We start from the raw sequence: 18,977 nt of genomic DNA on the forward strand, positions 1-18,977 counted from the left end.
GGCAAAACCCTAAGGTTGGCGGGGACCCCATGACGGAGGGACATGGGTCAGGACGCCACGGGGCCACCATACAAGCTCCAACTACTTAGGTCAGCTTGTTATATGAGACAAAGTTAAACTTCTAACATGTTTACGATCTCTATAATTTAGGGTTTCTGTAATAGCAATAGGACTCAATGCACAACTAATACGGTCGCCCTCCATTTTTGCAGACCAGGAATCCCCAGTTTAATAAAACACAGGGTAGGGACTGCTAATCCAAATTAATTAGTTTGGTAGGACCTTGGACACATTGCTCTCATGTTCTGCAATATAAGAGTACTTTTTTTTTTTTAGAGAGGGGGGAGGGGCAGAGGGAGAGGAAGAAAGAGAATCTTAAGTGGGCTCCTTGCTAGGCATGGAGCCCAACATGGGGCTTGATCTCAAGACCCTGAGATCATGACCTGAGCTGAAATCAAGAGTTGAACACTCAGCTGACTGAGCCACCCAGGAGCCCCTGTCGGTACTTCTGTCAACTACCTAATCTCACAGAATCACGTGATCTAGAACTGGGGGAAAACCCTCAGTAGATGAGTTCTCTGTTATGGCAAATTGACAAATGAATATCTGTTGAATGCTTACTTATCCAGATGAAAGCTACTATGTCAGAAGAAAGTACTGCAGCTGTAGTGCAGCCATTTGATTGATAACTGGCCAACAGATAAGAGTGGTACCCCAGCTCCAGCTTTTCAACAAATATTAACTGAGCATCTACTGTGGTGTTTTTATGGTTAAAAACTTGCTTACACTGATAAGCAAAATGGACTCAGGCTGCCTTCATAATTCTTATAGTCTAGTGGAAGAGACAAAATCACCACACAACATATGTGTGTATATAATTATAAACTGTAATAAGTGCTAATATGGAAAGATACAGTGATACCCCAGGGAAATCTGCATCACTTTGATGGGAATAAAAACCTCAGGTACTCCTGCAGTGACAGCTCTGTTGATAGGTGAGCAGGAACAAGTGCCATGGAGCCTCTGTTCCAGCAGGGGTCCATTCTATAATGTGGGGTTTACCTCTTTATCCTGGATCTATTCTGATAAAATTTTTATATCCACTCAGATATAGGAAAACCTACTAGGTAGAGTTCACTCTATACACGTCTCTATAAAGATTGGCAGTGGGGCAGTGGAGATGCCCAAGTTTTCGGGTCTGATTAGACTGGGGCTTGATGGAATTCTAGGAAGCTCCCAATCTTGCCCTGTTTCTTGCCCAACACACTTCCTATATGGTAGTTTGACATCCTCACAAAGCATCATGTTCCACGGGCCTCCACTTTTCAAAGACCGGGCCTAGTCAATGCTTTAAACATGTGCACACAAAAGCATCATTGTTCAGAGCCCAGAAGGAGACTCGAGGGGAAACTTACCAAAATCAGCCAGTTTGAGCTCTCCCAGGTGACTGATGAGTAAGTTCTGAGGTTTCAGGTCCCTGTGAAGAACGTGTTGGTGGTGGATGTACGCCAGGCCCCGCAAAAGTTGAAACATGAAAAGCTGGAAGGAATGAACACCTTATCTAAGCAGATTTGAGCCACTATGTGTTGATTTCTCCTCTAAATCAAAAACAGTCATCTGAAAGAATATAGTAAAAGTGTCTCTTCAGAGACCAAAAAAAAAAAAAAAAAAAATTTTTTACATTCAGAGAAGGGAAAAAAAAAGACAAGAAAAGTCAAATAAGTAGACCATGTCCTAAAAACAAAGGGAATCTGCCTTTTCCTGACATCTCCTTTCTTTGATACTGGAGGAATTACCCTTCCTTAAAAATCTAAAGGGAAACTTTGAAGTTTCCTTTGGAACACTAGTTATTGATTTAGATGTGAAAGATTTAATTTTTTTCCCACCAATGAACTTGGCATATGAGATCAAAGTTGACCTGGAAATGATATTCTAAGGTTTACAACTGCTTAAGTTTTCCAGGCTCTCTGATATGAAACCCTTTTCAAAACATAACACAAGGAGACCAGACTGGGAAATATATCTTTAGATGGTATTAGGAAATAAAGGAACCATTATCTTTTTAAACCTATTTTTAAAGCCTGAAGTTCAAAGTTGGAAACAAACTATAGTACAGTCGTTTGACTAAGAGGAAAGAGAGATCCCCCCTCCCCCCCAAAAATACACCAAAAAAAGAAAAAGAGAATAAGGAATAAAGAGTATATAAAAGAAAGAAGAAGGAAAAATATATTCTGGGCCCAAATATTTTATATGTTGTGTGTGGTTATAAGGCATAGAAACTGAAGACATTACTAGGTTCTCACCAATGTAGAAGCTGAAGGAAAAAAAAGAATACTTAGCATTCCAATATCTTTTGCTCTTTTCCAGTGCCACTGGCAATTGAGAACTGAAACACCAACATTAGTGTTTACAAAGACCCATGCCAACTGAGAACAAGTTCTGGCAGTTTAGAAAAGAAAAGCCCAGCCCCAGCATTCCTGGAGACACAGACAACTAGCCGATGCAGAGCTGTGCAGATAAACCCACTTTTTCCATCACATCTTGGAAATTAGGAACTGCAGAGATGCTGGGACCTGTACTGGCCTAACAATGACTAGGAGACATTGGAGCCAAGCTGAGGGAGGCATGGTCTGACCGGGGCAGGGGCCTGGGTTAGGGTGGGGGTTGCCCACCATGGCACAGCTGTGGCCATGTATTTCCATGCAGGTCCCACATTGGGCTCACAAGTCATTTAAGAATGTTAAAGATTTCTTGAGACTCCTACTTCACTGGTTCTATGAGCTTTCCCAGTGTTCTCCCTTCTTGGTGCTTTGCATCCACACACTCTTCATTTTACCATTCATTCATCAAACCACTAAGCTACCAAAATATGAAATTCCTATACCAATGTTTAAACCTTCTAATCAGCTATAAATATAAATGTTTCTGGAAAAGACAATATAAAGAACCCACAAAAATTGCAGGGAAAAGAGATAAGAGGCTATATTACGTGCTTACAGGTATGTTTTTCAACAGGAAAATACTAAGGAAGGAGGGAGCACAAGACAACTGAGGGCCAGAGACAGAAAGGAAGAAGGGGAAACATTTATTAGAAGCCAAGCACCTTTTATAATCCTCAAAGTAACCCTCGAGGGAGATATGCTTGTCTTTGATTCACAGATAAGTAAAATTGGGCTCAAGGAAACTTTAAAAACATGTCAAGAGACCATCAGGGCCGAAACTCAAACTCAGACCTGCCTAACTCCTCTACATCATTCTGAGAAACCAAAGAAAAGAAAATGAAACCATGACAGGGAAAGGGAGTCAGCTGGCTGAGTCAGAGGCAGAGCTTCTGAGTGGGCCAGCCTGAAAATGCGGTTCATGTTGGCGAGTAGACTGCTCTCGCTAATTAGTCACGCCCGCGTCCCACCTTCTTGCCCTTCGGTCCCTTTCCTGCCTGGCTCCACATATATGTCCACAAACATTCATAAATGGTAACGCAGTACAGTATTAATGGATGGCATTTTATAACCACACTTCTTAAAACTACAGTCTGCCCCGACTAACCTCGCCACCCACTCACTCTTGAATCCTTTGCAACCTGTATTCTCCTTTCACACTGCCAATGCTTCACCAACAACAGAACACAATCCAATGGCATTTTCTCAGTCAACATCAAGCCAGATTGTGGGTGATTCTTTCCAGAGAGGCTTCCCATACCCCAGGGGTTAGTCCTGTTTTCAACACAGTGAGGCTCTTGGGAACAAAGTAATTTCACTGGGCTAGTGCCATCTGGGCCAGAGTGAGCATTTTCACTGCTGCCTCTGCTCTGGGGAACTCATCCCTATTTCCATTTGCTTTGACTGGAAAACTTCTTTGCGCTTCCACATACCCCTAATAAATCCCTCTATTTATTAGTGTATCCCTCGCAAATCCACAAAGTAGTCAAGTATGACTGCAGTCAAATGTAGTTTTCAAGACAGTCTCCACCACGCCGTCCCTGAGACTGTCTCTTCCCTTGACCTTCCCATGAGAGTGTAGTTTTTCTGAAACCTCTATAGTCTGAAAAGCTGCTTCCTTTTGTCTCTTGTCCTGTTCCTCTTTCAACCCCTACAGGCAAAAGTTCTATAATCAGTTCTTTTATCTTTGTGTATTTGCTCTTTTGGTTATCTACTCTCTTGTCTTCAACTACAGACATCCTGTACCAATTACCCCCAAGTCTGTATTTCCAGCATCTATCTTCCTCCTGGGCACTAATCACCTCTCTGATTGTCTACTGTTCATTTCCCTTTCGATTTCCATCTCAGCTAACAGCTCACCATGTCTAAAACAGGACTCTTCCTCCTCCCCTCCAAATCAACTTCTTCTATTTCTGTTACTAGAGCTATAATTACTCTGGTCAATCAACCCAGAAGAAGAAACCCAGAAGGTGAGGCCTCACCCTAGACTTCCTGAATCAGATGCCCAGGTCATTTGTCTGCTTGTTGAAGTTTGAGAAGCACTGGGCTAGCCCACATCAATAAACTCCTAACTGGAACCCCCTACTCTTTAATCCATCCCACAGACCACAGTTACATAAATTTCCTTCAGATCATGTTATTCCCTCTCAACTCAAACCCTTTTAATGGCCCTCCTGTCTAAGAAATATAGTCCACGTCTTAGAAAATAAGGCTTCCAGCCACCTAGCCAATCTATTTTTTCCAGACTTATGTACCCCCATCTCACTTGGTGTTATTCACAAATGTCCTGTAATAGTATTGGTTCATATTTCTTATCTCTTGTTTTTGGTTGTAAGGTCCTTGAGGGTAGGAGTTTTGTCTTCTATGTTTTTTTATCCCTCTAAGCCTTCGGCACAGTGCCCAGTATAAGAGTCACTCAAGCCTGAAAGTGTTTGTTCTCAGTTATTCTTTCTCTGAGTGTTCTTCTACTTAATCAATAGCCCTAGATCCTTGACTCTTCTGCTCTCTCCTAAGTTATCAGCAACCTGCTTATCTTCACCTCCTTGCTTCAGATTAGACTCAGTTTAGAAGCCTGACCATGACTTTAACCTCTCTCGACAATCTCCTCAACTCTGAATCAATCCAACTTCTACTTTGTCTGTTCCTCTGTCTGAATTGCTCAGTGCTGCCATTAAAAAGGAAATCCCATGATCATGCAGAAAATTTAATGGTTTTCATTTTCACCAAGAGTCCTTAACACACTACTAGACATTCTTTCTTAGTTTGCCTGGTTAGATCTCTATCCCATCTCCACTAGCTATTTTAAAAGGTTTTTACTCTCCCCAACCCCCTGTCCTCAATCTTCTTTTCCTCTTTGTTTCCAAGACAGGATTAGGTCCCCTTATTATGAGTTCTCCTAGTATTTCTAGTTAACATGGCTATAGCCCTGGTCACTTTGCTTCTTACTACGTATTTAACACCATATATCAGGATCCCTGGGTGGCGCAGAGGTTTGGCGCCTGCCTTTGGCCCAGGGCGCGATCCTGGAGACCCGGGATCGAGTCCCACGTCGGGCTCCCGGTGCATGGAGCCTGCTTCTCCCTCTGCCTGTGTCTCTGCCTCTCTCTCTGTGTGACTATCATAAATTAAAAAACAAACAAAAAAACCCCACCATATATCTTACTGGACTTTAAGCTTATTGACAATAAAAAACACAACTTATTCATTATTGAAACCTCAGAACTTAATATAATACCAAGCATTCAATCATTCTTGAATGAATAAATGAATAAAAGAATATAAATGTTAATTAAATGAATGAGTACAGCATATAGAAATTTCGTATAGGTTATATCAAGGACCAATCAATTAATTAATGCCAGTAAAAGCCATAGAGAATGAAAAGTACGAAATGCAAGTGGTTTCTAACATCCACAGCACACACAGAATTATAGCGAGTTAAAGAGTTTATTATTATTTCTATTCCCGTGACTGGGAAATGGAACTTGGTCCCATTTATAACAGGATCTGATAGAACAGGTAACTAATTTAGACCTAACAAAGGTAGTTTGTTTGCTGATTCTGATGGGGAACTATAAGTACAACACAAACTTTATCCCAGACTACAATAGTCTGCCATGAAGGATGTATTTATTTTACTATGGCTTAGCTTCACTTCTTTCCTTTAAATGCAATTCTTTTTTAATTGGTTTGTACTTCTGAAGACACGTTTGCATGATGGCAATGGCTGACAAGTTTAGGCTGCCTGGAAATGGCTACACATTGCTCTATATCTTGAGGGGAACCTTTTTCCCCCCATGATTTTATTTACTTATTTTGAGAGAAAGAGAAAACTGCAAACAGCTGGAGGGGCAGAGGCAGAGGGAGAGAATCTCAAGCAGACTCCCTGCTGCGCACAGAGCCTGACGAGGGACTTGATCCCCACAACTGTGAGATCAAGACCTGAGAAATACCCAGGTGCCCCAGGGAGAAACTTTAAAAAAAAAAACTTCTCCGGAATATCAATAATATGCATCTTCTTATTTAGTATCATGGGACTTTGCTTTGTGATGACGATGTGTTTCAAAATTCTGCTGCGGGCAAGCCAGACGGGAGTCCTGACCCCTCGAAGTACTCACCCTGACATTGTGAGGATGAAGCCCTCCTGGGTGTTGACACATGTACTGGGCCAGGTCTGTGTGCTACAGATAATGGTGGAAAGAATGACATTAGTGGAACTTCAACAGTGTCCTAAAGTGGACCACAGATGTTAGAGGTATTACAAACTTCAGAATTTTTGAGAATAAGGTACAAAAGGTACATAACCGGGGTTCCTGAGATCTCACTACTCCTGAGGTCAAACACCGTGCATCCTTCTAAATGGCTGTTCTAAGAAGGAAGCTTGTTTCTCATCACAAAAAGATGCTTATTTTAAATGACTGCCACTAAACACAGCGATACAGGCATATTTCACCCTCCTTGAGGGCGAGTCAAGTATAGATGCATTAGGATTTCATCCTGCTAGTATCTGAATGTTTTTTTCATTTCAAAAATATGAAAATGAGTTATTACTTAGTAAACTTGTATACAATTTTTAAAAGCCTTATGATTTACGTCTTTATTGTCAATGAAAAAATGGGGTCTGCTCAGATGGTGATTAAAAATAGATAAAAAAATAACTGCAAAAGTTTTATTTAGGAGGCAAACTCAACGTGCTTATTTATTATTGCCTGTAAGGGGGACAAAAGACAGCAAATACAGTGTGTAAGGAAGCAGGACTAAAGAAGGAGTGTAAGAACAATAGGCTCTAGTAATCATAATAATGAAAATTTCCATGACACTTTCCACATTGCAATGAAAGTTTTATCATGCCATAAAATATTAACAGATTCATTATACAAGCACCAGGCTTTTCCCTCATGCTTTAGAAAATGCTGGGGCAACTCACCATGTATTCAAAAACGAATGTCAGTGTCTCTTTGGTGTGGATTATGTCATGCAGGAGCACGATATTGGCATGTTTCAAACCCTTCAAGAGAGAAGCTAGAAAAATTAAACAAAATGTTAATTCAATCATTGATAATGAAAGTACTGCTTTAAGGATATCAAGCAGTATTTATTTTTTAAACATTTCAGATCATTCTGGTTTTTTATTGCTGGGGAAAAACTCTGGTGAAATAATATTTAAAATTACAAAGAAGGGATCCCTGGGTGGCTTAGCGGTTTGGCACCTGCCTTCGGCCCAGGGCGTGATATTGGGGTCCCGGGATCGAGTTCCGCATCAGGCTCCCTACACAGAGCCTGTTTCTCTCTCTGCCTGTGTCTCTGCCTCTCTCTCTGTCTCTCTCTCTCTGTCTCTTAAGAATAAAGAAATAAAATCTTTAAATAAATAAATAAATAAAATTACAAAGGACCTTCATTATTTGTCAAATGGCAAGTCATTGTATTTACATAACTTATTTTTCTAACTGGCTACAGCAGTTGCAAAAAAAAAAATATGTTTCCATTTATCTAATCAATTTCATCAAAGCACTCAGAGCACTTTGCAAGTGCTTCCCTCTGGGAATCTTATCTCTGCTTCAGAGTTACAGAAGAGGAGGCCTGGAGAGATAAAGGCCATTGCAGGAGCAGGAAATGGAGTGGTCTGCCTTCTAGAGTCAAACTTTGCAACATGTGACCATTCTCTAAAATTCAAAGTGTCACAGAGGGTCAGCAGGGCCCACGGATGCGATTAGTGGAAGGCAGGGATAAGAGTATGGGATGAAGAATTGTTGAAACATGTTAGAGAGTGGAGAGGATTTCTTAAAGGGAGAATGCAAACCTCTGTGGAAAGCAGAAAATGCAAACTTGAAAAGAGGACAGAACCAAACTTGGGGAGCCCAGGGGAGTATGAGTGGTGAGGTGTGAGGACTGTCTTTTGCATCTTTAATAACAGATTATTATTAGGTCACTAAAGGCAGCCTTAAAAAGGAGAAGTCACCACAAAAGGCCACTAAGTGGCTGAGAAGGAATCTGAAAGGGTATCTTTGGGGGCTTCAGGAATACAAAGACCTCCTAGCTTCACATGGGTGGAGCCAGAAAAGGCATAATAAGGAGATGATGAGCCTCAGCTCAGGACAGCCCTGCATGAATAAATAGTGTCCTTAAGACTCACGGGAAAGGAAAAGTTAAGCATAAACACTCAAATCAATGCCCTGCAGGGTGTGCTTGCATGTCCTGAATCTCTTACACCAACTCTTTCTCAGAATTCCGTAAGATTAAAACCAAGCTCAAATCCTACCCTCAAATTTTGGAACAAATTACTTCTTTCAGGAATCTGCCCCTGTTGTAATGATCCTCTGTTGTTTTGCCTTCCTGATCACCATTTTCCTTTCTAGTGGGATTTTGCTCTGGGAAACCAACCCTCTACTCACTCAGTCCCTGCTATTCTGGTGGGGCTGACCCACCCACCCTTACTCAAGGCAGAATGTGTCACCCAGGCCTGGCCAGTCAGAGCACAGCACTCTCTAGCTCTAGCAACCCCTGAGGAGACAGGCACAAAATTCTATCTCGCTGGTGCCATCCAGAAAGAAGTGCTTTCCTTTCCAGGGTGAAAAGAAGGTTGAGCTTGTAGGGTTTTACCCGGGGCTGCTCTGGCCAGATTATCAACACCTGGTGAGAGCATGTCTGGGACTAAAATTAAGGTGCATGAAAACAGTGTTGGGGATGGAGAGGCATGGAATTCTGGTGACATCATCTATGTCCTGCTAGCCCATAGTTATCGGAACTATCAGCCAGCGAATTTCCTTCTTTACTTAACATCAATTTGAGCCGGGAACCTCTAATCATCAAGAGCCCTATTAGACCTGCTAACTCCACTTTGCTCTAATAACTAATACTCTCACTTGACTTTTTGCCCCCTGAATCCTTATGAGCTAAATTTATTATTTCACTTTTATAAATATGTTGCTTTGTCAATGTAGTAAACAGTTTCACAGGCATCTGTTTAATGTCCCTGGCCCCAGACTGAAGGCTACATGGGAACAGAGGGAGTGACTTTCCCTCTCTTTTGGATGCCGCCGCACCACCTAGTATAACACTCAGCCAGGAGCAAGCACTTAATTTGTCAAATATATTTATTGAATGTCTTAACAGAGAACTGATTGTGGAGCCAGAGGCCCTAATGTGAATCCTTGTCCTGTTACTTTCTATCCGACCGAGCTCAGGAGAGTATCTCAACCCCAGTCTCAATTCACTCCTTCTGAAAGAGATAATGCCTTTTCTTTTCTTTTTTTTTTTTAATTTTTTTAAAAAAATGTTATTTATTTATTCATGAGAGACACACAGAGAGAGGCAGAGACCTAGGTAGAGGGAGAAGTAGGCTCCCCGTGAGGAGCCTAATGTGGGACTCCATCCCAGGACCCCGGGATCAGGACCTGAGCCAAAGGCAGAGCCTAACCACTGAGCCACCCAGGTGCCCCGAGATAATGCCTTTTCTGACTTGACTTCACAGGGTTGACATGAGGATGGAATCAGATGTTATTTGTGGAACCCTTGAAAAATGTAAAGCATCACACGGTTGCAAACTAGAATTAATACCCTAGCCATCAGCTTCTTGTCCCTCTCTTTTACCTTGAGCTCCACTAAACCCCACCCCCAGATTAATATCTTTAAATTTTGTCTATGTTACATTCCTGCTAGAGTTTTCTGTACCTTCGATATTTATAACAATATTCAATATTTATAACAATCTGACCATCAGTTGAGAATGCTGTATTTTATTTTTGAAAGATTTTATTTATTTGTTCATGAGAGAGGCAGAGACATAGGCAGAGGGAGAAGCAGGCTCCCTGTGGGAGCCCGATGTGGGACTCGATCCTAGGACCCCGAGACCACCACCTGAGCCAAAGACAGACCCTCAACCACTGAGCCACCCAGGTGCCCCTATATTTTTATGAATTATGTTCATTTTCTCAGTACACAGACACACACACACACACTCATGCATGCATTTCAAAGCATGTACCAAAACTAGATTTTAAAGGACATAGTAAAGCAGCAATTGCTAAGAATATTGTTAAGATATTTTCATTTTATTTTAATACAATTCTGTTCTTACTTAAATTTGACGTTACTAAAACTCATGATGCTTATTTTTCTTTTAAAAGATTTATTTATTTTAAAGATTTTATTTATTTGACACAGAGGGAGAGAGAGAGAGAAAGAATAAGCAGGGGGAGCAGCAGGCAGAGGAAGAGGGAGAAGCAGACTCCTTGCTGAGCAGGGAGCCTGAGATGAGGCTTAATCCCAGGAACCTGGGATCACGACCTGAGCCCAAGGCAGATGCTTAACTGACTGAGCCACCCAAGTGTCCCTATTTATTTATTTATTTATTTATTTATTTATTTATTTATTTATTTATTTTAATTTTTTTATTTTATTATTTTTTTTAAAGATTTTATTTATTCATTCATAGAGACAGAGAGAGGCAGAGACACAGGCAGAGGGAGAAGCAGGCATCATACAGAGAGCCTGACGTGGGACTCGATCCATGGTCTCTAGGATCACACCCTGGGCTGCAGGCGGTGCTAAACGGCTACGCCATGAGGGCTGCCCCCTATTTATTTATTTTAGAGAGAGAGTGAGTGCGGGTGGTGGTGGTGGTGGTGGTAGGGTTGTGTGGGGGGGCAGGAGGGGCAGAAGGAGAGAATCTTAAGCAGACTCCCTGCTGAGTGCATAACCCAAAGTAGGGTTTAATCGCACCACCCTGAGGTCATGACCGGAGTCAAAACCAAGAGTCAGACGCTTAATTGTTGAGCCACCCAGGGGCCCCTTGTGACGCTTACTTTTAAAATCATGCTAGCATGTTTTCTTAATCATGATGGCTTCCTACTATCATTTGCTAAAAAGCTCAAGGAACAATATCTACTTAGGATGAGGCTCACTGCTAACAACAGTGGGTATAAAATATTTTATATAGTTTTCTTGATAATTTCTATCTTATAGGAGTAGGAAAAGTGTCCGATTTACCATTTCTCTATTGTTCACTTATAGTGTTAGTTTTATCTTCAATTCACAATTTCTTTACAGAAATCCCTTCAAACTCCTCTCAATTCTTTTTCTCACACCCTTGTCCAATTCAGCACATCTGTTTGGCAATACATTCAAAACATGTCCAGAATCCCTCCCTTCTTGCCATCTCCCTGCTACCATCCCGGGCCAAGCCATCATCCTATCTTCTCTGAATTAGCGCAAATACCTTCTAGCTAGTCTCTGCCTGCCTTCTCCCTCCTTCCCTGCAGTCTGTGGCGCAGGGCGATCCTCCTCAGATGGAAGTCTCTCTTGGTTCCCAACTCCTCAGTGGTCTCTCATCTCACCCAGAGTAAGACCCAAAGTATTCACAATGGCCTGTCAAGTCCTCATTACCTCCCTGCCCTCATCAACTCATTCTCCTATCCTTGCTCGATCGGCTCTAGCACACTGGCCTCTTAGCTGTTCTCTGGATACTTCCAAATACATTTCTTCCCGGAGTCTTACATTTGTCCTTCTCTCTGACTAGAACCCTCATCGCACTCCCTGCATGTTTCCTCCTTTCAAGTCTCTGCTCAAACCACACACATAAAGTCTGAGCTTCCATGGCCCTTCTCAGTGAGATAGCAGCCCCCAACCCCTGACCTACACTAATGATCCTCTGGCCCTGTGCCCTGCTTTTGTTCTTCTCTATAGCACTTACCACTTGTTACCCCCTAACATATATTTATTTGTTCATTTTCTATCTCCACCCTTAAAAACATAAACTACTGAAAGCAGGGATTTCTGTCTTTTTTTGCTTATTGCTATATCTTTAGTGTATAAAACAATGTTTGGTATATTATAAGTATTCAATAAATATTTACTATTGAATTAGTGTCACTTATCACCCAATATCATTTCTGTACACCTATAATTGGCAGGCATAGTGTGTTTCTGTGAAAGAGGCTTTCTTTTTGTTGTCTTCCTCATCACATAAATGTTGTTATTGCCATGTCTACTACTGCTTTTTTGACACCCCAGAACTACAGAAATACATTTATGGAAACTTTGACTTTTGGTAAGTAATAATTAGGCAATTTACATGAAAAAGTAGATGATGTTTAAAACATTTATCATGTGGTATTGGTATATTGTTGAGTTCATCTACCAAAGGGATTTAAAATGCTTTCAGCCTCAGATGTATGGGTCTCAAACCCAAGATGAAAAGGTCTTTCTTCTCATTTCAAGCCCACCCATAAACTTCACAGTAGGATATGGTGTGTTCTGCAGACTAACAAACTGAAGGATACAAAAGCTGACTGAGAAGGGGAAAGATCCTAAAATCAGGGCATTCTGATTCCCATAAAATTATTGTTTTTATAATTCACATATTCTAAGTATACCTATTTTTGTTTTCCTTCAAAGAAAAGACACACAGATAAATTGGGGGGTCTTTAAAGCTCCAGACAAGTGGAATCACAATGGAATTTCTTTGAGTGCTTCCAAAATACTTTGGTGATCATGGTGATGATGATGATGATAGCTCATCAAGCATTTATCACATGCCAGGCATTGTTGTAGGAATTCTGCATATATTAACTTGGTATGAGAACACTCAGAAAGTCAAAGAGAAAATCTGAAGAACAAAGCATAATCCCAAATATCAGCTCACCACTGAACATTATTCAGCTCATTTAAAAAATTTAAAAAGTATTTCTTTCTTTAAGTGTCCAAAAGTAGTATGACCCACTAGTTGAACATTAAATGGCATTTAATTTGATTCTCATGTATGTAAGATATTTAATAATTTTAAGAATTATTTTCATTTTGCAATGATGTGAGAATATTTTGTTTCTTGGCTTTGTTAAGTTTCATTGGGATTTATGGCTTAGTGAAGTTTTAGGAAAATTGATGCTTTCCAAGTGCAATGGGTCGTGATGTTTTGATGTTACTCTTCGGTGTACTGCTTTAGTTTATGTATATGTGCTGCCGAAGCAAGCACTGCTTTAGTTTATGTAGAAGGTGACAATGACAAGGAAGAACAAGGCTGGCTCTCAAAGTCCTAGGGAATAGCTACACATAGTGAATGGCTGGTTGTGAGCTTTAGAAGGCATGGATTGTCCCTGTCTCCAGCAGCTAGCACAGGCCTGGCATGTGGTGCTCAATAAGTGCTTGTGAATTAATGAAGACCAAACTGTTGTAATTGAGTTTATGTAGGAGTTAATAATGGAGTCAATTTCCATCCCCAACCTCCACTGGATGTTGAATTAAAAAGACATTACATTCCTTCTGGCCTGGGCATCACAAGTCAAGTAAGTGAGTCGAGTTATTCGTTCTAAGAAAAGAAATCTAGATAATGTTAAGATGTTAGCTAAGTAGTTATCTGAAAAGAAATCTAGATAAATTTAAATAAATGTTAAGACAAATGTTAGATAACTACTTACCTGATTTCTTTGCAATTGTAATCTGATCACATATCATCATCCTGACATCATTTTGTTTTATAAAAATGTAACTATGCATATGAAAATGTGCTATGTCTGTGATGTGATTTGATTGCATTCAATGGAGGACTTCTTGTCAACCAGGACTCCTGCAGTCTATTTGCAGTAACAGGCAAGTCAGCGGTTCTTATCAGTATTTTCTACCTCATTGTATGACCTTGGGGAGTTTCCTTAGTCTATTTTTGGCTCAGTTTTCTCATATATGGACTGGGAATAATTACTTTGTAATGTTTTCTATTAGAGAATGATCTTAAAAGATCCTCAGCTAAAACTGTTTCTAATTTAAACACTGCAGTTACTGGTGCTATAAAGTACATGATAGAATCAGAATTGACAAATATACAGTCTTATTTTCTCTAAAATATTTCTTCTGCATTTTACCTAATATTTATACAAAATGTATCATAAAAACCAGATTTTATTTTTATTTTGCTAAAGGAGAAAAGCTTGAGTTATGGATTTCTAAATTTATCATAATAAAGTAGGATTAGAATAGAATGGATTTTAATATCTAACTATTCTGGTTACTAGTTCTGAGGCCCTCAGACAAGTTACTTAACCTCTGTGAGGCTCAGATTCCTTCACCTGTACAACAAAGATAACATTCTTTATCTCCTAGAGTTGATGTAAAGTGTTTTAAAAAAAGATAATGGGGGAAAAGGGTAGAAAAGATTACTCATGTGCCTCGTCGCATAAAAGTTTATATTAATGCTTCCTAGACAAATGCTGCTAATGGACTGAAAGTCTTTGGTTTGAACCAAAAGTTTCTATTTTTTAATTTTTATTTTTTTAAAGATTTTATTTATTTATTTATTTATTTATTTATTTATTTATTTATTTATTCATGAGACAGAGAGAGAGAGAAAGGCAGAGACACAGGCAGAGGGAGAAGCAGGCTCCATGCAGGGAACCCAACATGGGACTCGATCCCGGGTCTCCAGGATCATGCCCTGGGCGGAAGGCGGCACTAAACTGCTGAGCCACCCAGGCTACCATAGTTTCTATTTTTTGAAAGATATTTAAAATAATGCACATTATTAAGATAAGGTAATGATACACCGTTTCATAAAACTAGGGAATGTGCTCTTATATAAAAGCTTAAAATATTCACCTGTTCAAATGAAAGTATTTTCTCCTGGTTGTAAATATAAACAGTTAAAATATAAATCTAGAGCCACTTGTGGAAGATTTTTTTCAAGTTGTTATGAAGGCAGCTAACCTCTTTAATTAGCAAAGGAATGAGGCTAGGGAACATTGTATTATGTGCCCACTATGTATCTAGCAGCCATCTGAATGCCTAGCCATAGTAGGTGCTCAATAAATATTTGTAGAATATACAAATATACACTCATAGGGAGTGTATAAATTTTTGAATTACAGATACTTGGTTTGAATCATGATTGTACATTGGAGTAATAATAATATCTATCTCTAAAGGTTGTTAAAAGGATTGAAAGAGGCAACACATGAAAAGTACCTGGCATGGGTATTAAGATATGTTTCCCTTAGTGTTGTTCAAACTTTTGCTAAATTCATAATATTACATGTTAAGATCAAATAGTATTCCAAATGACCAGATTAATGAACCACCACATGTATTCTACTTATACAGAGAGAGGCCATACATGTAGTAAAATCCTACTCAGTAAATCTTTGGCTGATATCCCATCAGAACAGCCAAACTGTTCAGGAAAAGTAATTCCTGCTTCAAGGCTTTTAAAAAAAAAAATCTGCATTACTTGTTCAGTTTTTCTGCATGTGGCTTTCGGTTGCCTTTTTAGCTAGTGACCCTGGATTTTAACTAATGAACTCCAGCTGTTCTTATTTTGCCTTCCATCCCTTCTCATTTAACCTCCTGTCTCCCTGGTCTCACATCCTTAAAGTTCTTACAGGAAAAATGGGACAGTGCCAAAGTTTTCAAATGAGGCCTCATCTCTTCTTCAGGGGAGAGGCCTTCTCTAACAAGGGCTCCCAGCTTTTTCAATGTTGGAAAAAGAAACATTCATTGTTGGAAAATGGATGCCTAACAACCTCCAATGTGTCAAAAATCCTCTTGTGGTTTTTAATATTATACAAGCAAAGCGTTCAGTAAGGTAAGTCCATAAAACAAACCCAGAAAGTCCACAGTTGAATACTAAATGTAATTGCAAACACCTGTGATGGAGAGGCAATTCCTCAGTAAATATGCAATAAAAGAAACATCTACCACACGGAACAATACAGACCCAGCTTTTCTGAACCATGCTGAGAACCATCTGTGAGCAAAACTGGCAAAATTTTTCATTGTTAAGTCAAATGTCAACCTGAAAAACTTGGCTGTGGGCAAAATCTGAAGCAAAGGCAGGCCTGAAGTAATAGGCAAACTCAATGCACAAAGGCAATGCCATGAAAATGCAGTGAAGCTGGGCCAGAGACTCTCCCATTATATTGGTGACCTGGGGATTTCTATTATGTTCAGAAATACTATTCAACCTATCCACACATCTCTTTCTAAATCTGATCATACTTTCATGGGGACCACTAATAAGTACATTAGTAAATGCAGCTTCCATTATATTAAACACTTGAAACCATGCTTTCCTCCAGAATGCACCTGATCCTACCAAGATGAATACCCGTCTAACCTGACAGCCATTTGGCCCCTCTACTCAAATTCAAAATGACATATTTCCCAGGGGCTCTGAAAGACTTTTGTAAATGGTATCAAATTCAGTTTTAAACTCATTTTCTAAATTGCTTTTTCCATGCCTGTTTGCATAACCCATCCTTCCTAGCTCAGTTCAAAATTTGACTCCATTAGCCACACTGAGATGTACTGTTTCTCACCTTAATTTACATCTTTCTTTTTTCTCTTTCTTTCTTTCTTTTTTTTTTTTTTTTTTTTTTTACCTCCATTATAACCTTTGTAACTTGCATCATCTGCTCTGTTAAAACTGAAAATGATACAGAGCCAAGATCAGGGCTTTTCCTTCTCATCCTTCACAAGGACCAGCAATATACTGTGCATATAGTATGTGTCCCTTAAAAAGGGAAGCTAAAGTAGTTAAAAGGGGAGAAAATAAAAGAGAAGAGTCATTTCTGGTTTTTTTTGTTTTGTTTTGTTTTTTTTTTTGCTAAAATGGACAGCAATCCTATCATCATTATTTTAAATGGCTCATGTGAAAGGTTAATGAATTGTATTTTTATTGATTTATTTTCATTATATTGTCTTCTTGATTTTTGTGTTTTGTTTTTTTTAAACATGGGGCCTGAACTAACAAACCTGAGATTAAGACCAGAGCCTAAATCTAGAGTCAGATGCTTAACCAGCTGAGCCACCCAGGTGCTCCCTTCTTGATTTTTATATTATAAATTATTAATTATCTTTATAGTGAACAAGACATCACTAAAGGAAAGGAACAAGAATGCAATAATAATAGCCAATATTTGTTGAACTCTGAAAATGTGGTATGTGCTTTATATGCATATTTTCATAACAACTCAAAAAAAAAGAGGTACCATTATTCTCTTTCTGCAATAAATTCAGTCCTCTTTCTGGGGTCTAAAATAGATAATCTACCCATGGACACACCATAGTAATTGGTAGATTTAGGGTTCAAACTCAAGTCCATTGGACACCAGATTCCTTACCCACTTGCTATACTGCCCCAGGATACAGAGAACACACAGGCACAACACTAAAAAATTCATGCCTTGGGCACCTGGGTGGCTCAGTTGTTTAAGCATTTGTCCTGCAGCTTAGGTTGTGATCCCAGGATCCTGGGATCAAGCCCACATCAGGCTCTCTGCTCAGGGGGGAGTCTGCTTCTCCCTCTGCCTTTCGCCCCTGCTTGTGCTCTCTCTCTTTCTCAAATAAATAAATAAAAATCTTTAAAAATTAAAAAAAAATCATGCTTTCCCAAAGAGTTTTTCAAATGCTATCTAAACAATTTATGATTTTCAGGTAAATTACCTACTGGGAATTTGTGTGGTTATATCATTTTTTCTCTTTTATATGGATTTGTCTGGGGTTATATAGATATAGCCTTAGCACTTTTTAGCATGGGACCAAACACACAGAGGGTATTTAGGGAATACTCATTGAGTTCATAGTCTTGGGCAACTAATATAATAGTTCTGAATCTTAATTTCCTCAGGAATAAATAATAAAATGACAGTATATATATATACTCTGAAAACTATTATGAAGAATACAGTTGCAGTTATACTATTACTTCTAGAAATATCAAAAGCTAGATGCTGAATGGATGGATAGACTCAATGGAATTTTTTTTTTATCACCAAATCAAGGACTTGTACAACGGATCTCTTGGATCTCACTTACCTTCCCGAATAGCCGTAAATGGGACTCCTTCCTCTGCATTCATGCTGATGACTTTTAGAGCTACTAGTTGTCCATTTATCCTAGAAGAGTCGGGGTGGGGTGTGGGGGAAGGTCATACATTCGTTGAGATATTCATGCAGCAGTTTATACTAAGGATAGTTTAACAAAAGTAGCTTTTCCTTCCAAATATATTCCAGCATATGAATCCACAATTTTCTCAAAATACACAGTTTAAAAAGCCATATGTATGTATACCAAAAAAAATTTTTTTTCTTTTTACCAAAGTGATACAGGCTCATTACAGAAACTTTGGAGAATACAGAAAAGTACAGAATCCTGCCCCCACCAAATCCATCCTCATAATATTCAATGTGTTTTATTCTTTTCATTTCCCTTTGTATGATTTAAGCCATCCTTATTTTCCATCTGCATTATTGTAGTGACCTCCTGACGGTTTCTCTGCTTGTATGTCTACTAGACCCCCTAACGGTTTCTCTGCTTGTATGTCTACTAGACCCCTACTGTCTACTCTCAACAGACTAGCCCAGGGCACCCTTTTTAAGGGAAAGTCAGAAAAAAATCACTTCTCTGCTCAAAACCCACCATTATCTTCACATTTCACTCTGAATAAAAACCAATTTTTTACAACCAGCTCTTAGGTGCCCCCTGATATACCCAGCCCCACCACTACCTCTCTCTCTTAATCTCCTCCTGCTGTCCCCTTATTCATTGTTTTGTTCA

The 18,977-nt window shown here is 39.5% G+C and overlaps 1 protein-coding gene across 4 annotated transcripts in view; it reads right to left on the reverse strand.

The window, feature by feature from the left end:
• CDK15 (cyclin dependent kinase 15) overlaps positions 1–18,977 on the reverse strand; it is an 81,413-nt gene that overhangs the window by 54,802 nt on the left and 7,634 nt on the right. For all 4 annotated transcript variants that reach the window (XM_072812667.1, XM_072812665.1, XM_072812669.1 and 1 more), the window contains exons 4-7: positions 18,237–18,316; positions 7,366–7,460; positions 6,557–6,619; positions 1,416–1,539 (exon numbers count right to left, since the gene is read on the reverse strand). In XM_072812667.1, the coding sequence (XP_072668768.1) occupies positions 1,416–1,539; positions 6,557–6,619; positions 7,366–7,460; positions 18,237–18,316 (362 nt within the window). The remainder of the gene's footprint in view (positions 1–1,415; positions 1,540–6,556; positions 6,620–7,365; positions 7,461–18,236; positions 18,317–18,977) is intronic.

Source organism: Canis lupus, chromosome 36 (genome assembly GCF_048164855.1).
Source record: "Canis lupus baileyi chromosome 36, mCanLup2.hap1, whole genome shotgun sequence".
Taxonomy (NCBI): domain Eukaryota; kingdom Metazoa; phylum Chordata; class Mammalia; order Carnivora; family Canidae; genus Canis; species Canis lupus.